At 40.0% G+C, this 20,054-nt stretch overlaps 1 protein-coding gene across 23 annotated transcripts in view; it reads left to right on the top strand.

Annotated features, from left to right (window-relative positions):
* Window positions 1-20,054, top strand: part of Camk2d (calcium/calmodulin dependent protein kinase II delta) — a 255,781-nt gene that overhangs the window by 76,237 nt on the left and 159,490 nt on the right. For all 23 annotated transcript variants that reach the window (XM_048456689.3, XM_085677739.2, XM_048456686.3 and 20 more), the window contains exon 3: window positions 17,062-17,121. In XM_048456689.3, coding sequence (XP_048312646.1) covers window positions 17,062-17,121 — 60 coding nt within the window. The remainder of the gene's footprint in view (window positions 1-17,061; window positions 17,122-20,054) is intronic.

Genomic DNA, 20,054 nt, shown 5'->3' with positions numbered 1-20,054 from the left:
CACTCCCTCCCAAACCCATGACCTTTTTATTCCTTAATTGCTAACTTTATACACAAATTACTGACGTGTGTGTGTGTGTGTGTGTGTGTGTGTGTGTGTGTGTGGTACATTGGTATTGAATGACCAGTTTTGAGGGTCATCCCTGGAGAAGACCGAACCTCCTCCTCTCAGCAGCCAGTAACCACTGTGACATTATTTGGAGGTGGGGCTTTGTGCGATTTCCTCCATCTCCATTGGCATGTGAACTGGTATTGTCATTCAGGTCTTAGTCAGATGGTATATGTATAAGAATGTGTATTCTATCTTTGCCAGTGAGCACTTCTAGAACTTACATAGTTGTTTTCTAAGGCCAAGGCTTGTATGTTCTTTTTCATGATTTAAGGTTCTTATCAAATAACCTTGGGTTGAGACTCTTACAGTAACTTTTAGAACATTGATTCTCAACCTTCCTAATACAGTTCTTCATGTTGTGGTTACCCCTAACTACATAAAGTTATTTCATTGCTATTCCATGAGTGTCATTTTGCTGCTGTTATGAAATGTAATATAAATATCTGATCTTTAACTCCAAAGGGGTCATGACCACCAGGTTGAGAACCACTGTTCTAGATCAACAGGCCAGATAATGTTCTTGCTTCTGCAGCCCTTGAAGAAGGGAGTTATCTAAACTCTACTGTGAATGACCTCTACCTTTTAATTAAATGTCCTTATTTGTACCACTGCTTCCTTATTTTTTAATCCATTTAATCCATATTTATTGAATATTTGCTATGTACCATAATTATCTGATGATTATAAAACAGTAGGTCAAAAAAACAAACAAACAACATATATCCTCTTATTCTGCATGCTGTCTCGAAGAAAAACTTAGAAAAGAAACCCTTGTGAATGAAAAGAAGTCACATGTTTAGCAAGTGCTGTGAAGAAGTTGAACTTGGATAGTGAGTGGGAGACATAGCTGGGAATAGCAATCTTTAAGCATGCTGCCTTGAAAGACTACGCTCTGGAGCAGCAGACCCATAATGGGAATGTGCAGAGGGGTGCAAGGATCTAGGAAGGGTTTCACCTCCTGTTGTCAAACTTCTATTTTAAACTGGGCCTGGTGATTTCCTTGGCGTGAGAGACAAGGAGGTGGGGAGAGCACACATACTTACGATATGTCTCACACACCTTAGACATGTCTCACACAACGTGAGCGCCCTGGGAAAGAGATGGAAACCCAGGAGTCCAAGAAGTCAATCAGACCTAGGTGCTGAACTGGACACAGAGTTAGCGTTGGGGTTAAAATAGTAAATTGGGAAGAAGCAACCAGGTCATGTGGCAAAGCTTAAACGTAGGACTGATTTTAGCTAGTCCTGCACAGCAGTCTCTCAGCCTTGACTTTCAGTCCTAGATGATGAACGTTACTCTCCTTCCGCTGGAGGGAGAGCATCTTCCTATCTGCTATTAAAGGAGAGAAGTGAGAGTCTGGAGAGATGGCTCACTGGTTCCGAGTTTTCCAGAGGACCCAGCTTAATGTGCTACTTTAGTCCCAAGGGATCTGATACCCTTTCCTGGAGTCCCTGGGTGTTCTCCCCAAACCCTTGCCAAAGCACACCCGTGGTTGCACAAACACGGACACACAAATAACAATAACTTTTAAATAAAGAAACTGAAGGAGGTCATAATGACCTTGTAACTTTTTTTTTCCAAGTGCCCTCAGCTAAGATTGTTCCATATCTATGATTCAGTACTTACTGTCAGGTTGTCCAAGTTTTTGACACTGACACATAGTATTGTCATCTAAAAAGCTCATAACATGTGATACACACACACACACACACACACACACACACACACACACACACCACATGACACACATCCTGTATACAGTGCTTCCCACACTTCCACATCTCCTACCCCAACACATATATGCACACATAAGCACACATAGACATACCACACCTAGACATACTCATACTCATAAACACACATACACGACACAAACTAAAAACCCTTAATGTTCTAAGTAAGTTTATGGTTTAGCACTGAGCTGAATTCACCAGCTTGCACCTAGCCCTGGGGCAAATGGGATCTGGCAGCAATGTGGAAAGTGAGTAGTTAGTGGTAAAAGACTGGGAATTTTAACATTCTGGTACTGGAGGGGGGAGCAAGAGTGATGACTGAGATAGAGTGAGAAGTAGATCTGCAGAGACAGGAAGGTCAAGGGACCCAGCGGCCACACATTGGGCCAGTTCCGTATGTTCGTTAAAGTAGCACAGGGTATTGGCAAGCTTTCAGGGAAGTGCAATGCTGGCGGCATGCCAGGCCTTTAACAAATAAAGCAGGCTGAGCGGTGAGCAGTGAGAGATGGAGAACCACTCAGTGTGCCGAATAAGCCGCCCACAAGCCTCAGGTGGCTTGTGCACTACAGCCCCTGGATTCTCAGTGGGATCGTTTCTCCATTTTTCATCATCCTTTGGTTATTATCTTGATTGATCAAAATCTGAACCACAGGAGCTGTCCACTCTTGGTTGTGTATTACAAGGTGACAGGAATTGCATCTTTATTGCTAGGTTAGATCTTGTTGCTTTGCCCAAGCAGTAGACACTGATGGCTATGGTATAGTGATAAATTATGAAGGAAGTTATTTTTAAGAGAAGATGGCATTGTTTTTATTTTTGCTTAAGTCAACAGAATTTCAGAAACTTCACCCAGAATTTTATTTCTGTCACCACAGGCGCCCTCCCTTGTGCCTTATTAGTGTAGTATTTTGTTATGTTTTCTTTTAAAATATTCCCTTTTGTCAGAATAATTAATTTTGGTTCTACTCAATTTTTCCCCATTTTATGGAGTCAATTAGATTCTGTAAATGGAGTTACACTTGGGAAGCAAGCAGTGATTTGTTATGATCTGTTTCGCCTCCTCTCAACCCCAATTTCAGTTCATGCGCCTTTTAATTGTTCCATCCTGCAGTTTCTCCGTACCAAGAAATCATCCAAGGAAGATTTAGTTTACAAACATAAACAAAAGCCCATGTAGTGTGTTGTGTGCGCATAGGGAGACACTGGCCGGGTGTGCATTGAAGCTGTCAGTGACCATCTATTTACAAAGTAAAGCTTTAGGAGATTTTCTTTCTCATTTAGTTGAAATGCATTCATAATTTCTATGAAAATGTATAATTTCTCAAAGAAATAATAGGGGAAACTTAAACCAGTATAGGGGAAAAAAATAATCTCAGGACCTGAGATCTGAAAAGGAAGGAAAAAGATTTACCTTGTGGGAGGCAGACGGGCTGTAGAAGGTGGGCTGTGCAGGTGGGAGGCAGGTGGGCTGTGGAAGGTGGGCTGTGCAGGTGGGAGGCAGGTGGGCTGTGCAGGTGGACTGTGCAGGTGGGAGGCAGGTGGGCTGTGCAGGTGGGAGGCAGGTGGGTTGTGCAGGTGGGAGGCAGGTGGGCTGTGCACGTAAGGGCTGTACTCTAGGAGGCTTATGCAGGATGTACCACAGAGGCTTCTGTCACATATTTCCAAGTCACCTGACAGAATTTTTAGTCTCAGGATTTAAGGAGCCAATACCCTTGTTCTATTTCTCAGAGTTAGCTAGTAATGGGACTAATGTGCAAAACTCAGTGAAGGCCTGGCTTCCTCTGACTCCGTCCAGATGCTGAGAAACCTTGTTTTCATCCTGATGCATGTGTGGACTAACAGATTAGAGATCGCTTTTGATGGCATTTGCACTTCCACTTAGCAGGCCGATAGTGGCTCTGCTGCTTCTATGGAGTGATTCCTAACTCTAGGACAGATTCGCGCTTGCTACCTTAGAAATTTGCAGAAGGAGGCAGAGTCAATTTTGTTGACATTGATTATGTATGCCTCCTTATGAACTGTGATCTTGAGCCTGGCAGGTTTGCAAAAAGCTCTTGCTTTAGAGCTAACCCATTTGCAATGCCACATGAATGTCCAACACATGTTCTAAACGATGCAGCACTTGCTTGAGACGCAGCATCCTAGGCAGAAGACGGCTCATTCACCTCCAGTGAGTCAGATAAAGGATCTAGAACAGTAACGAAGATACCATTTCCTTGATACTGGAAAACTGCTGTCTTGGTGATTAAGAGCAATAGCCGCTCTTGCAGAGGTCCTGGGTTCAGTTTCCAGCACCCATCTGTAATTATCACTCACCACCATCTGTAATTATAGTTCCAGGGGATCTGGCCCAGCACTTCTGACCTCCGAGAGCACTATACATGCATGTGGCATGCATACATGTGGACAAAACCCGCATTATATAAAGTGAAGTAAATTAATCTAAAGGGGGAAAATGCCATTTCTTCAAGTCTTCTGACTTACAGTTTTAGCTGCTTATGCATTCCACCCTGTACGATTGCTTTGCCTCCCAAACAGACACCCTTGGGCATTGTTCTTTCCTCACAGGACAACCCCATCCTAAGAAACGCATAGTTTGTTTTTACTCTTGCTGGAAACATAGTTCAGCCACAACAGAGACTCCTGGCCTTGCAGTGTAAGAGAGCTAGCCTACCTTAATTTCATCCCCGTTAGTCAGGGGTAAAGTAATTATCCTTGCTCTTCTTAAGCAGCAGGAGTTACAGTGATGCATCTTTCCAGTTGTTCGCTGTTCAGAGCCAGGCCTTCCCGCCAGCTTTGTACCTTAAATAAACTCCTGCCCTGCCAGGAGGAGGAGGGGTTGCAGGAAGCCCTGGCCATTCTCTCCAGAGCAGTGCCCTCTGATGGGCTCATTATCCACTCTTACATAATTGGAAGTGAGCAGTGGGTTCCTGATTGCAAACTGATTTGAGCACCCACCCGTCGGTCGGTTCCGACTGCATGCTTTTGGTGCCCTATCCCAGACAACCATTTAAATTTTACCCTTCAGGGTTTCCACCAAAATGAATGTTGTTTCACTTTAATATCTTGTCTCAGTAGGAAGTTTTGCATTTAAGTGGCTGCATTAGTCTTCTTTTATTTGTACAGGTAGGAAATAAAAGCACTCACAGAGTGTGACAGACCAAGAATGAATAATAAAAATACACAGGTTTTTGAAGTGATGGGATCCACCATTTTTATAAATGTATGCCATTGTACTCTGTTTTGATTTATCCCTGTACCTTATTCTCCTTCCCCATCTCCCCTGTCTACTCCTTCCATTACCTAAGACTGTATCTTTTTTTTAAAAAAATATTTATATTTTTATGCATAATAAAGGATTTTATTTTAAAATTTTCAAAGTCAAACAACTTGTAGGAAGTAATCTAGAGAATGCCAGACAGTACTTTGTGTATTGTTGTGGTTTTTTCCTTCTTTCATTTTTTGAGACTCTAACCGAGCCCATATCTTATAGTGTTTTACCTATGCATTCTTCAAATACCTTCAGAATTTCAGGGCTTTCTTAACACTGTTTAATCCATTTATGAGTTGATTAGATTTGCAGCTAATAAAGTAGGTAAAAGTTCAATTTTCTTGCACTAACATGGGTAATAAATGCAGTCTGATAAATGGTAATTTCGCTTTCCTCTGTAGGGCACCCCCCCTCTTTCTCTCATTCTCTCTCTCTCTCTTCCTCAACCCCCATGTGTTTATGTTTGTGTCTGTGTATCATGGGATGACAAAGACCAGGTGTCACCATGTAGCAAAACCCAGGCTACCCTTCCATTTGACAATCTCCCTCCTTCCGAGTGCCTATTGTTGTGATTACAGGCTTGTGATCTTATACCAGTCTTGTAAGTCATCCTTATTTAAACTGTCACTTTCTGGTTTTATTATGTAAGTATTTGTAAGTATGTGAACCTTTCCAAAACAATTGTCAGAGGCTGCATAAGTTGCTTCTCTTATTGCTGTGACAAAATAGCCACACTTGGGGAACAGTGTCTTCTCGCCCTATTTATCTTAGCTTAGATAGTTCCTCACAGATAGGTCCAGAGCTTTCTTTCTATGACAGTTTTAAGGTCAACAAGTTGTCCATCAAGATCAACCAACACAATATCCTGACTCTGTTTGACAATGTGGTTATGAAGAATGATAGTTGTGAATATGCTTAAGTACCATGCATGATAGAAGTTATTTTTCCACTGATAATGAAGTTATATTACCTCAACTTTGTAATAATTTAATGAGATAATTAATTAATTTATTCTTCTCTCATTAATATCTTCATATCTTAATGAGAGAGGAATAAATATAAGGTTTTGGTTTCACTGTTTTGAATTCATAAGGTTTTTGTCTTTTGCTTTTGTTGCCAGGAAAGTCTTGCTGGAATTCATTTTTTTTTCTCTAAGTTTTCAACTTGTTATTTTTTTCTATGAGGTTGGTCACTCATGACTGATGTTATACAGGATTAGGCCTTTGGTGACTTGTTTGACAAAATAAAAACTTTATTGACTTAAAGAGGACAACAGACATATAACTTTTGTGAACTACCTTAGTGTGCAAATCTGATCTTTTACATTTAGTAATGGAGCCATGAGTAATATTTTACCTTCCATCATAAATGTAGCAAACCCTGAGCACCAGGTTTGGGTGGACCTGAAGCAGTGTGATTTATAACAGTCTTTAAAAAGTGAACAACCTGGGACTTAGAAAGTCAATTCAAAATAAATATGTATTATAATGAAGATAGGCAGAAGAAGTTCTATGTTTTAGTTTATTTGTTTTATTGTTTTGTTGTTTGAGACCAGGTCTCTGTAACCTAGGCAAGTCTCAAACTCATCATCCAAGGGTGACCTTGAACCCCTGATCCTCCTGCGTCTGTCTCATGCGCCCTATGCCCAGATGAGTTTTAATGAGCTGACAAATATTATGAAATATATAAAATCCAGAAATCATGAAACTAAATGATTCTAACTCTCTCCCCGTACATGTATGGAGCAGCCTGTACTGTGGGTCCATGATTATGACTCTGTCAGTCGGGTGTCACATCCTCCTGCTGAAGGCTCGATCCTGGATGTTACTAGAAGCATTCCTATACTCAGCTGACTAGCAGTAATTCTGTGCAGATGTGACCTGCAAGTCAGGTGCATTTATTTTGAAATTTACTTGCTAAATAGATCTTCAGCTCAACTTCTCTTTGGTTGGCTCTCAAAGACTTTTGCTGTCACCCCAGGGCCACCAGACATAAACTTAAATGTGTTGGGAAGGGAAGAGGAGCAAGGGGGAAAGATTAATTGCTGGTAAAATACCTTGTGCTAAAGTTTTCTTGGAAACATAGTAGCAGTCTATGAAATCACGCATAGGCCAGCGTTGGGGGGGGGGGCCCTGCACAGAAGAGATCTTGCAGCTGCAGCTTCCTCCATTCCTGTGTATTCTTAGGGGAATTGGCTTCTGGAATGAAAAACTCCAGGCACTTCAAGCATCATAAAAATTCACATTGCTTGTAGTTCTTTATTCCTCTTTGTTGTTGTTCAAAATCACTTTTTATCTCTATTTTCAGGTGTTAATATTAAAACTACATTAAAATTGTCCCTTAGTAATCTGTAAAAAAATAAAACAGCCCATGTTTTTCAGCTTTAGAATAAATTGTGTATATTTAATTCTTAATTTAAGTAAAATACATTTATTTTAACACACACACACACACACACTTCCCAGAATTATATTTATACTTTTATAAATATAATTTATACAACTGCCTATATAAATTGCTAAGGTTGCTGTGAAGAGTGGAAACGTATGGATTGTATTTATATTTAGTATGTATTATGTCCATTCTGGGTCCCTTTAATCTCTAGGCAGTCAGAGTTTAAAGGATTTTCATACAAATTATGTCAAATGGCTTAGCTCCATTGTGTCTAATATGGAAATGGAGTGGTATTTAAAATCCCTCCAGCCTCACCGGTAACACTACACTGGAGGATTCTGGGAAACAGCAAATGTGGAAGCAAGGTAAAGCATTACATGGGATTCATCACATAACTATTTATAGAATTACATTGCTGGCATAGTTTAAATACATACACAAAAATAAACCACTTTAATCTTAATAGGCGTCCCAATTATTTCCTCTTGTCCTTGTTTATAAGAGCCTGTTCTTAAATGATATTGACAATCACTTGAGATGATAGTTTATACCATAGACAGACTTCTGGGAAAACACTCTCACACGTAACGTGTACTATAAATGTTGTCCAGGTGAATTCTCCACTTCCACACCTCATCCCCCTTCACCTTGGACTGACCTTGATATGACCTTCATTCCACTCTTTCTCTTTACTCTCGAGGGCTGTGCCCTGCTCTGTGCCTGTCCAGGACACAATGCTCCTCCCATTAGAATCTGTGACAACCTTAATAAGTCAAGTGCCCTGTGGTGAAACTGCTTGAGATGCAGCCATGTTAGCACAAGGCAGAGGAAGTCATTGAGGGGCAGTAACAAAACCATTCAAGGGATCCGGATCAGGGTTGGCTAATCAGGCAGGACTACAAGTTGGGATCAAGACACACCACACATACACTCTCTTGGTTTTATAGAGCAATTACAGTCTGGTACCTGGTCCTTTGGACCCTCCTGTCTGCATTTAACTGTACAATGTTGTTTCCCCTTTGTTCCTACTAGTGGATCAAAGTTGCTTCTGACCCAAAGTTCATCACCTAGACGTAGTGATAGGCTTCCGTAGAGGTTCTCCTAAGGCTTATTAGATCGTGGCTGATATCTCCATCTTCATATGTAGATAGGCATATACTCTATATAGTCAGACATTAAATATATGGTCATAGAAAAATGTTTTATGAATTAATGTACACAGTTCTTAGAACATTACAGCCCAAGATGTACTGTGTCATTTGAATCGCAACTGAATAAGACCCCGACAAGATACAGATTTTGTCATGTACCACCTCCCAGCTAAATAAAGTCATCAAAAATTACATAACAGGCTTATATATGACATACGCCAATTTAATTTGTTTAAAAGGTTTCACACATAGACTAAATATTTCCCTGGTTTGGGGTTTGCTTAGAAGGCAAAATATACTGTAAATATGAATGAATAACTTTTAAAAATGTTTTGATTTTTCTTTCTTGTTTTAATAGTGAAAAACAGAAAGATGATTTATTCAATGTGACCAAAGAAATTCAAGGAATATCCAATTCATTCCCCCAGTCCTGAAATGAGGATATATATATATATATATATATATATATATACATATATATATATATATATACACATATACTGCCAAAATCACGGGGGTATCCTGTGCCTCACTGCACCATCATTTTTTGTTTCTTTGTTTTTGTTTTGGGGGTTTTGTTGTTGATTTAAAATAGGGTTTCACTATGAAGCTTTGGCTGTCCTGGAACGCACTACGTAGTCCAGGCTGGCCTTGAACTCAGAGATTCACCTGCCTGTCTTGAGTCCTGGGACTGAAAGTGTGCACCACCATGCCTGGCTAACCCATGATTGTTTTGATTCCACTCTCCTAAAGGATGGTCTGAGATTTGATCTTTTTTGTTTGGCTGTAACAATGGTCCTTCCACTATCTCTAGTAGCAGTGTTCTAAGTCGCATAATCTTATAACTTATGTGAAATTTTATTTTCATAATTTATCAGGATTACTGTAAAATGAACAATCTCTGTTATCTCTGATAGAATGAATATAATTTTAGTGCAAATTTTAAGAGTCTCTCTTAAAAATCAACCCCAGCTTTCCAGTCATGATTCTGATAATTTTGTAGTTCATAGAGAACCTACTTCAGCCTAGGTGCAGTACCTGGTGCTCCATGTCTATTTTGTATGTGGCTATATTTTTAAAATATACTTTTAATTAATACATGCTTATAGGTTTCAGTATAATATTTTTATAATGTATTCAATGTATAATCATCAGATCAAAGTGATTTGAATATTTGTAATCACAGGAATTTATTATTTCTCTGTATTGGGAACATTAAAAGTTTGCTCTACTCATGATTTTGAATATTCTATAAACTGTAGTCAACTACAGTAGTGTCTTAAAACATTGGAAGTTCATCCTCCTATGTAAATGAGCTAGTCCACAGTTCATTAGTCTGTAAGTCATGTGATGTGTCAAGTGACTGAGGCCTATGGTGCCTGGTACAGAATCCAAGTTGTCTAGAGACCCTTCCAATCTCATGAGTAAAACTCCACATAGAAGAAAGCACAATACAGGTCAAATGGTGAAAGCTTAGGGGCAGGTAATTGGGGTATTCAACTGTCAATCAGTGCTAGAACCTGGGTAACCTGGGTAACTACTCTTGTTCACTCTGCCCATCTCTCTGAGTTGCAGTTTTTTTCCACATGTGGAAGGTTCTACAACATCAGGGACTATATTTATCCAGAGTTAGTCCCCTTTCCTCCAGAGGCAAACATGCAGAAATAAGGTAAATCAAACAGAATGTCTCCTCCTTCTCTCCTTCCTCCTTCTTAACTTATTTCCTTTTAATGAAATAAGTTATTACATAAATGGAAGGGGAGACCTCTGTATAAGGGAACTATAGCATCTGTTTATTCTATATTGATGTTGGATGGAAATCATAACTCATAAGTTAGCGTTTGTATGAACTTCCTGCGCAAAGAAAACACAGGGAGAGTTCATCTAAATTTAGAATTTAGAGTTCTTCTAAATTAGGAGAAATGAACAAAGAGGTGCAGGAAGATTATCATCCATATCATTGTAAAGTGTCACTGACATGGTCAGAGTGTCATTGGAAATAATGAGGGTTTGTTGATACTCAACGTCAGAAAGAATCTAGATCAGACTGTTAAGAGTTTAAATGTATATTGTGACACATTCACAATAGAAGAATAAAATGAAAAACATTAATGGATTTTAAGACCTTTAATTACATGATGACTTTAAATCCATATTCAATGATGTGTTTTTTAGTGTGACCTATTTAAATGGGCAAAATTTATATTCTTTCCGGAGGACTGCCTTAATTAGTGAGATAATTTTTTCACTAGGAAAGCTTGTTCAGAATGTAATTCTGGAGCCTCTAGGAGTAAGTCCCTGTAAGACGGAACTGTTTCTAAGACAACTTCTCTCCAAGTTTCCCCACTAACAAGTTTATGTTTTGCTGACCTTGTCTGCCTTCCTTTTAGCTCACTGAAGTTGCCAATAAAGAGTGGAACATCCATTTTTTTCCCTTTAAAAAAGAAGATCAAATATTTATTTAATGCCTATTTTGTGCATCTGAAACTGTCTTATATGTTTGACATATTTATAGCAATTAGAGTGGACAACAAAACTTTTTAAAAGTTTTTACTGTTTTTGAGATTATAATTACACCATCCCCCCTTTTTTCCTTCCATACACATCATTCCATATACCTCTGTTCTCTCTTTCAAATTCATGGTCTCTTTTTTTATTAACTGTTGTTGCATACATATGTACTGACACACATACACACACACACACATATCTATACATATACATACATGTATTCCAAAACGCAGTCTGCCCAGTGTGTATAATGTTAGTCCTGTGTATGTTTTCAGGGCTGACCATTTGGTGAGGCCTCATGGGCTTTCCCCTTCCACCTTAGCGCGTCTATATTGTCCTTGTCCACTCATTCACACAGTCACGTTGAGGAGACTTCATGGGTGTAACGCCTGGCATTAGGAGACACAGTCTCCTAGGAAACTTCTTGATCCTCTGGCTCTTCCATTCTTTCTGACTTCTCTTCATAAATGTGCCTTAGGTGCTGGAGTTGTTTTGTAGATGTATCTCTTGGGACCAGGCTCCACAAATCTGAATTTTTAAATTTTGTTTTATTTATATTTTTAAAAATATTTTCTCATTTTGCACACCAATCCAGTTCCCACTTTCTCCTCTTCTGCCACTCCCCCTACCTTCCCATCACCCCACCCCCATCCATTCCTCAGAGAGGGTGAAACATCCCATGGGGTGTCAAGAAAGTCTGCACATCATTTGGGACAGGACCAAGGCCCTCCCCACTGTATCTAGACTGAGCATTGGGAATAGGCTCCGAAAAATCAATTCATGCACTAGGGATAAATCCTGATCCAACTGCCAGTGACCCCACAGACTGCCCAAGCCACAAAACTGTCACCCACATTCAGAGGTCCTCGTTTGGTCCTGTGCAGGTTCCCCACAGTCAGTCTGGAGCCAGTGAGTTCCCACTAGCTCAGGTCAGCTGTTTCTGTAGCATTCCCATCATGGTCTTGACCCCTTTGCTCATATTATCGCTCCTCTCTTCGGTTGGACTCTGGGAGCTCGGCCCAGTGCTTAGCTGTGGATCTCTGCATCTGCTTCCATCGGTTGCTGGATGAAGGTTCTAGGATGACAATTAAGATAGTCATCAATCAGATTACAGGAGAAGGTCAGTTCAGGCACCCTCTTCACTTTTGCTTAGGGTCTTAGCTGGGGTCATCCTTGCAGATTCCTGGGAATTTCCCTGGTGCCAGGTTTCTCACTAACCCCATAATGACATGCTCCATCAAGACAATTCTGCATTTTGATCCATTGTGGTTGTCTGTAATGGTCTCTGTCAGACAGCAAAACTTTAAAACTAGGAAGATACACGGTGAACACATGCAACACTACAACATTTGAAGTAGTTTAAGTCCACATCACTTAATCCCCCCCTCTTCTTTTAATGACTCACTTGCCACATTTAGTTCCGAGGAGTCAGGGGTGTCTCCTCTTAATGGTGCCCGTGATTGGTGACTAAACAAAGGCAACAGAACTGACATTGGAGCCAGCCAGATTGAACAGAAACCAGAGGGGCACGGATAGCCCGAGCTCAAAGCAGACAGACCCAAGAGATGAATCCCAGACTGGAGCATAGGGCCTCAGAAGGTGAGGACCAACCTAGGCAGTAAGCAAATGGAAGGCAGACCCTAATGCTGCCGTGTAAAAAGCCATCAGGCAGCAAGTGGTGATGGAGGTAGATGCTCAGCCCTTCATTTTCATGGACCTGAGGGGTGAGATGAGACATCCACGATTTCATAGACTTGGTAGAAGTTATTTAAGAGTGAGCTTCTCTTTGTGTGGAGGGGAAACTGGGACAGGTAAACCCTTTTGGCTGTGGCAACCCCAAGCCTTTTTTAGACTGCACATTCATGCAAGGATGTAGTTTGTGTCATGTGTGTAGGTATGTGCATGTGCTGGCAAAATGGATGGGTATCTGATGATCACGATAGAAGGCCAACCTTTTCCTCTGCCCGGCTGTCCCTCAACATTATGCTAAGATGCTCCACTGGACAAAGCTGTTGGTTGTCACACATAAGATCCCCAGGGCCTATGCTGGATGAGAACCAACTGATCATGTTAAACAATGACATCACAAAGCAATGTGAGAAGGCAGTGACAGCTCCCGTCCCCATGCTGATGAGCACGTGGTCATTCTCTATAGTTTTCGTGGCACCAGTGTTGCTGTGGGAAAGTGGCTGAGGGCCAGCACTCACGTGTTTGGTCAGTTGGTTTGCAACATAATAAAATTTCATTCTTGAACACGTGAAGCAGTCAGGACTTCATGATGTCTGAATTTTAAGTTTTCATTTTGTTTGACATATGCTATCCTATTGCAGTATCTTAAGCTGGCAAAGGTGGATATGGGTCCTCAGATTCTCAGAAAATGTTTCCCAGCCCAGAGGTCTGTTCTTGGTGACACTATTCCCCACCGCCTCCATGTCAGAACTGGATGAGAATATGTTTTCTTTATGGCATTGTTTATGGCAGCTCTTCAGTCATGTATTGCTAATGCTATGTGTCTTATCAGATCTGAAAGAAATCACAACCTGAAAGATTGTATGGTTTTTCATAGAAGTGTGGGTTTTAGCTTCACAGGAAGCGGGAAGCCTAACTGTTACCACTAGTGTGCTTTAATAAATATCGAATGATAAGAAGGACAGTTCTATAGTAGCTTCAAGGCCTAGGGCTAATAACATCTTCAGGTCTGGGGATGGAGCTCAGTCGATACAGTGCTTGCCCATTAGGTGCAGAGCCTTGAGTTCCATCCCTAGACCCACACACCTGCCATGGGAAGTGCTGCGAATATCAGAAGATCAAGATCAACCTCAGCTCTATAGTGAACTGAAGATCAGCATGGGCTACATGAGGCACTGCCTCAAAAAACAAAACAAAACCTCCCAAGTTTTCAAATAGTGATATACAGTATCCCGAGTCGCTTACCTTTTATAACTACATCCTTCTCTGTTGCTGTTGTCGCTGTGAGTGCTGGGATAATGAGGCAGGATGTAGGAGTTTTGCTGCTGACTGAATTAAAAGAAAGGAAATATTAAATGTATAATGAATTTATCTCTTTGGCAGGATAAATACAGACATTCTTTGAAGGAATAGGTACCTAATCCCTCCTCCTCAATTGCCTACTCCCTGTAAAAGTAAAATGGTGAATTTGATGTTGAATTTGAATCACCCCAGGTGATATGCATATCCGTCATTATAAAATTCGCATTTTAGTGAAAACTAGGATTTACATAGATCATCATTTTTTTTGTAGTGTCAAAACACGCCCCGGGTGGGAGAGTGCAGAATATCTGATGATTCATGGGAGAGCTCGAGCTTGATGCCTGGGTGGGAGCAAACCGTCAGGGAAACTGCTCAAGGAGTGAACATGTGGAAATGCAGTGTTGGAGAGTGAGCTACGGTGGGCAGACCATAGAAGAGTCCTGCAGCCCTTGCTGCCTGCTGTCTATGCCCTTATGTGTCCTTATCTCCGTCATGAAGTTATGAATCTAGTAAGCACTTGACTTCCATACGCTTCCACATAAAACATTGTACCTTTTGAAAATAATGGTAATAAGTACATTTTCAAAATTTGGCGTAACTTTTTGTGTTTACTTATATATTTTAAAATAATAATACTTACATATAGTTAAGAATCAGAAGTTATTCAAGGCATTACAGTTTGAAGAATTTCCATTGAAAGATACATTGATTAGGTAGCGTAGACTGCTGCTTGTCAGTCTAGAGACAATGGTTTTAGTGCTCTCCATACAATGTGGCTACTTCATGAAAACACTGCTTTTTTCACAGTATGCATGTGCATGTGTGTGCACACACACACACACACACGTGTGTGCACACATTATTTTCCACAACTCCAGAAGAAAGTTTCTATGTGCTACAGTGGCTGACAGTTCTCAGAATAATACAGTTCTGGGGAACATCTGCACTTCTCTTAGTGGATTTGTAAGGTCACATGCCATTTTACATAAAACGAAGACCTTATTTGTCTTTTACAAACAAGCTGTGAACATTTGTGTGTGTGTGTGTGTGTGTGTGTGTGTGTGTGTGTGTGCGTTGGCATGTGATGTGTCATGGATGCAAACGAAATGGACAGCAGCATTGCTGGAATTTGCATGTCTCAAGGCAGTGGTACTTAACCATAGTTCCAATCCTGGTATATTTAGCACTGTTATTGATGAGGAGAAACTGAAGAGGGGTTGATTTCGTTTATTATTATCTCTGATGAAGAAATCAAAGTTGTTAAGCTTAAACTGTTGCTGATGCATCTTTGTAACATTCTTCGTGATGGCTGAGCTGTGTGAGGGAGCTGGGTATTTGCTCAGTCAGAGACCCTGTGCGGTGGCCTGCAGGATGCTCCACCAGCTGTTCCTTCAGCAGCATCAGTGTTACTGGAGAAAACAGTTGAAAAGCCAGCTGTGCTCAATCAGACTCATGTGCACAGACATGAGACTCTTGTGTCAAGGAAGGTAACTGCAGCAGGCAGTGTTTGATGCTGGTATCATAAGCTTTCAAGAAAATTAATTAGAACTTAGGGATAAATGTATCTACCCATGAGAGTTGACTGACACCCCAAGCTTTTCATGAGAGTGGTGGTGATGTTAACAGATTCTACCTTTATGAAGGCCTATAATGAAATATGACATCATTAGGAAGACCTATATCATCGACTGAACCACTATTTTCCAATGACAATGATATCATGTGCTAAAATTGTGTACATCTTCCTAGGTTAAAAAACAAGAACAAAACCAAAAGATTTTAATATATTGGAATAAAATTTAATTATATTAGACAATATGTAATGTTGATAGTCCATTTGATTTAAACATTACATTTATAACCTCATTTGATAGGAGTCATAAATTTAATTTGTAAAATTTCACCTTTCCCATGGCACCTAAGCTTTGAAAACAACAACAACAACAACAAAAACTACCATATGTTGAGTTTGGGTCTAATATTGAAGAACAGTATTCATAGTTATCTGAGAAGCCCATTAAACTGTGTCCAGGATATGCTTATAAGGTCAGATGGTGGTCATACACTGAAACACCAACCACATGGCGCGGCAGACTGAATATCAAGGCTAACACGATGGTGTGATCTTCACTTGTTGAACAGGAATCAAAGGGCCTCACAAAAATGTAAAATGGATTCTCTATTTTCATTATTATATTTATCTGAGAAAATGGAATAGGCTTACCATGAAAATTATGGTGAGCCGGCCGAGGAGAGAGGAGCTGAGCAGATGTGGATTGCTGGGAGTGTTGCTGGCAAGAGCAACAGCTCACACTTAGCGATGTAGCCAAGCAACTGGACAGAGAACACTTGACCACCGAGGATCCTCTTTGCTTCCACAGGTGCTCGCCATCAGCCCTGGTGGCGTTTAGCTGACTGCATCCTATACAAATTTGCTTATTTTGAGTGACTTTGGGTGTAATGAATGCTGGTCCTCCCAGCACACGAGAGGCTGAGGCAGGAGGATCTCAAGCTCTAAGTCAGCCTGGAGTACAGAGTGCAAAGCCGTCTCATAAAACCAGCCAATCCCAAACTCCCCCAGATAGAAATAAGTGCTAAACAAAATTCAAAGACAGGAGTGTTATTGTCTTGTGCCAGCTCCATCCTGTCCAACATTCCATACAGAGCGCATTCTGCTGTGCTCTGTAACTTAAGAAAACACCAAGGCAACACAAACTACAGAAGACTAGGTTGCTGCAGTGGGTACTTTTCACCTTCAAATGATCACTGTTTTTGAAAGAAATCGAAAGATAACTAAGAGCAAAAAGCTTCATGCCATCCGTATGCTGCCTATGATGATTTGACTTACTATTTTTGGCTTTATTGTAATTTCTAGTTTTTCTGTGTTTTTTTTCAACAGATCACCAGAAACTGGAAAGGGAAGCTAGAATCTGCCGTCTTTTGAAGCACCCCAATATTGGTGAGGAAATATCTTCAATGTTTCTTAAATGATATTTGTTATATACTGTATGAAACTGAAGTAGAAATGTTAATTTACATAATCAGAATATTTACAACTTATAAATAGATTCTAATCTCTTGATCATGGTTACATTTGATCCTTTGTAAGTTTATATATACATATATATATTATTGAATCATTGTTTTTGATACAATTTTTGAAGCAAGATTGAAATTTTTAAAAAATATTTCACTTACTTAGCTTCGCCTTCTTTTGGGGAAATAACCATAACAATGAAATAAATATTGTTTATTTCCTGTTGTACTGAACATTGATTGCACATTATTAACCAATGAGCATGCTGAGAATAATTTAGTAATACCTGACTTTACTATTACTATTATTATTAGAATAATAATAAGTAATCTTTGACTGTGACTTACTCACTTTATTTTAACATGTTCTGAAGTCTGCTATGCTAGCTTACAGTTTCCCTCTGAACATCTCTGAAATAAAAATGATGACCTTTTACCCAGTAAGGAAAGGAGTTGTAAAAACAGGCATAACTTGTTAAAATTTGTAGCTATATTTTTTCAAGAAGTAGTGATTCTCTAAATCAATCAGTGTAAAAACAAACAGTGTAAAAACAAACAAAAACCCCACATCTGTTAAAACCGTTAAAGAGTTTAAAATTGGGACAGAAGAAAAAAAAGCACAATGATAATATTTGGAATTTCAGTTTGTGTGTGAGTGTAATTAAGAGTTGTTCAGTTGCTGCTGGTAAAGGATGGAGAAGTAGGCTCAGTTGCTTCTCCCTTGCCCTGCCCCACTGAGAGATTCCAATTCAGAGAAATAAGTGGTCAGGACCATAGCATTCTGAATAGAGAATCTGAGTAAGGCTCCACTTGAGATGACCCCATGAGAAGGAGCTGGTCATGTGGCCTGCTGGAACTAGCAGACAGTCATTATAAAGGGAGGGGGTAAATAGCGAAGGGGAGGATTCCAAGGCAGAACCTTGCCCACTGAATTCCACCAGCATTTGTTTTCTAGTTGGAGGAAATAGGAGCGGCTGAGTTTTTTTTTTTTGCTTTATCTTAACTGTTATAATTGCTGGGTCCCTAAATTACCTAATATAGCTCTCTTGTATTTGCTTATGTGAAGAATAGTGATTTAGAAAGGACACCAGCAACTGTCCCAGGGGAATAATCAACCGCCAACAAACAAGGAATGTTTTAGCCTGAAAGAGGCTTCGTGGTGGAGCAGGCCTTAATCCCACTCAGGAGTCAGAGGCAGGGGAATTTCTGAGTTCTAAACCAGCAGAGACTGCATAGTGAGACCTTGACTCAAACCAGCACTAAAGCAAATAAGTATGAGCTGGAGAGAGCTGCAGGGTGGTGCCATCTAGCAGAGCTTCCTGCAGCTGCTGTTCCCTGCTGTCTAGACGGCACCAGGAGGCCCAGAGGGTCCTTGATTGCCCAGCACCTGAGATGCTTAACCTCAATCTTATTACTTGCTCTTTTTCACTGCCTTGCTTATTCTATCATTTAAAAATCTGTTGCAATTTGAAACTTCAAGAAAACAGACACGGTTCTTGGCAGTTTCTCCCCTGTGAAATTTTTCTTTTTTTCATTTCTTTTCCTCTTTTTTTTTTTTTTCCTTAGACAGGGTCTCACTGCATGGTTTGAAGCTCACTATGTAGACCAGGCTGGCCTGGAAGTTAACAGGAATTCACCTCCCATTGCTTCTCAGTTAGGATTAGAGACATATTCCAGCAAAGAGGCAAGGCTTGAGGACTTAGAGTAAATAAATGGATTTTGTTTTTTCCCTAAAGAGAAACATTTTAAATGAGTCCAAGGTGAAAATTTCTTATACAACTTTTCTTCAGTGCTTTTTAAAACACATTTTTTTTTTCTGATCGTAAAAGTAATTTGTATACTTAGAAATAATGTCAGGAAAATATAATGATAATTAAATAAGAAACCAGAAAAAACAGTTTGTAATATTTGTTCATGTTTCTGACTTTTTATATGAACCTTATGCATGACTAACTTTCAACCTTCTTTAGTGTGTGTTTTCTTAGATTGTCACCATATTGGAAGATGTGTCCCACTCAACATGGTATCTGGAGAATAGAGTACTAGGCTAGCAGTGTGCTGGGCTGTCACAAAGGCAGGGAAGCAGTAGTCAAGAGACATAATGTCTCTGCCTCCCAACCTCTCATTTGAGTGTGTAAACAAGCCAACATCCTGATAATGTCATAGAGCTTCATTATGCTTGCAATTGATGTAAGGTAATTGGATATGTGGAGACTGAGGGGCTCCAGTAACAAAAAAAGCAGAGACAGATGCAAGGTAGAGATGAAGACAGATTTTACCCAGAACTATTATACTATGGGAAAGAAGTGAGCTGCAAGGTCAGTCACATGCTAACATGCAGCGTGATAGCATTCTTTTTTAAAATTTTTTATAAAACAATATATTTTTCTCTACTCCCCTCCCTTCTTCCCTTTTACCCTCTCCCATGATTCCCATGTTCCTAATTTACTCAGAAGATATTGTCTCTTTCTACTTCCCATGTAGATTTAGGTCCATGTATGTCTCTCTAACGGTTCTCTTTGTTGTCTAGGTTCTCTGGGGTTGTGAATTGTGGGCTGATTTTTCTTTGCTTTATGTCTAAAATCCACTTATGAGTGAGTACATATATTTGCCTTTCTGGGTCTGGGTTACCTCACTCAATATGATGTTTTGTGGATCCATCCATTTGCCGACAAATTTCAAGATATCATTTTTCTTCCGCTGTGTAATACTCCATTGTGTAAATGTACCACATTTTCCTTATCCATTTTTTGGTCGAGGGGCACTTAGGTTGTTTCCAGGTTCTGGCTATGACAAACAAAGCTGCTATGAACAGAGCTGAACACATGTCCTTGTGGTACGATTAAGCATCCTTTG

This window comes from Myodes glareolus, chromosome 17 (genome assembly GCF_982192425.1).
Source record: "Myodes glareolus chromosome 17, mMyoGla1.1, whole genome shotgun sequence".
Lineage (NCBI taxonomy): Eukaryota > Metazoa > Chordata > Mammalia > Rodentia > Cricetidae > Myodes > Myodes glareolus.
The sequence above is the reverse complement of the archived record's forward strand: the minus strand, read 5'-3'. Positions and strand labels throughout refer to the sequence as shown.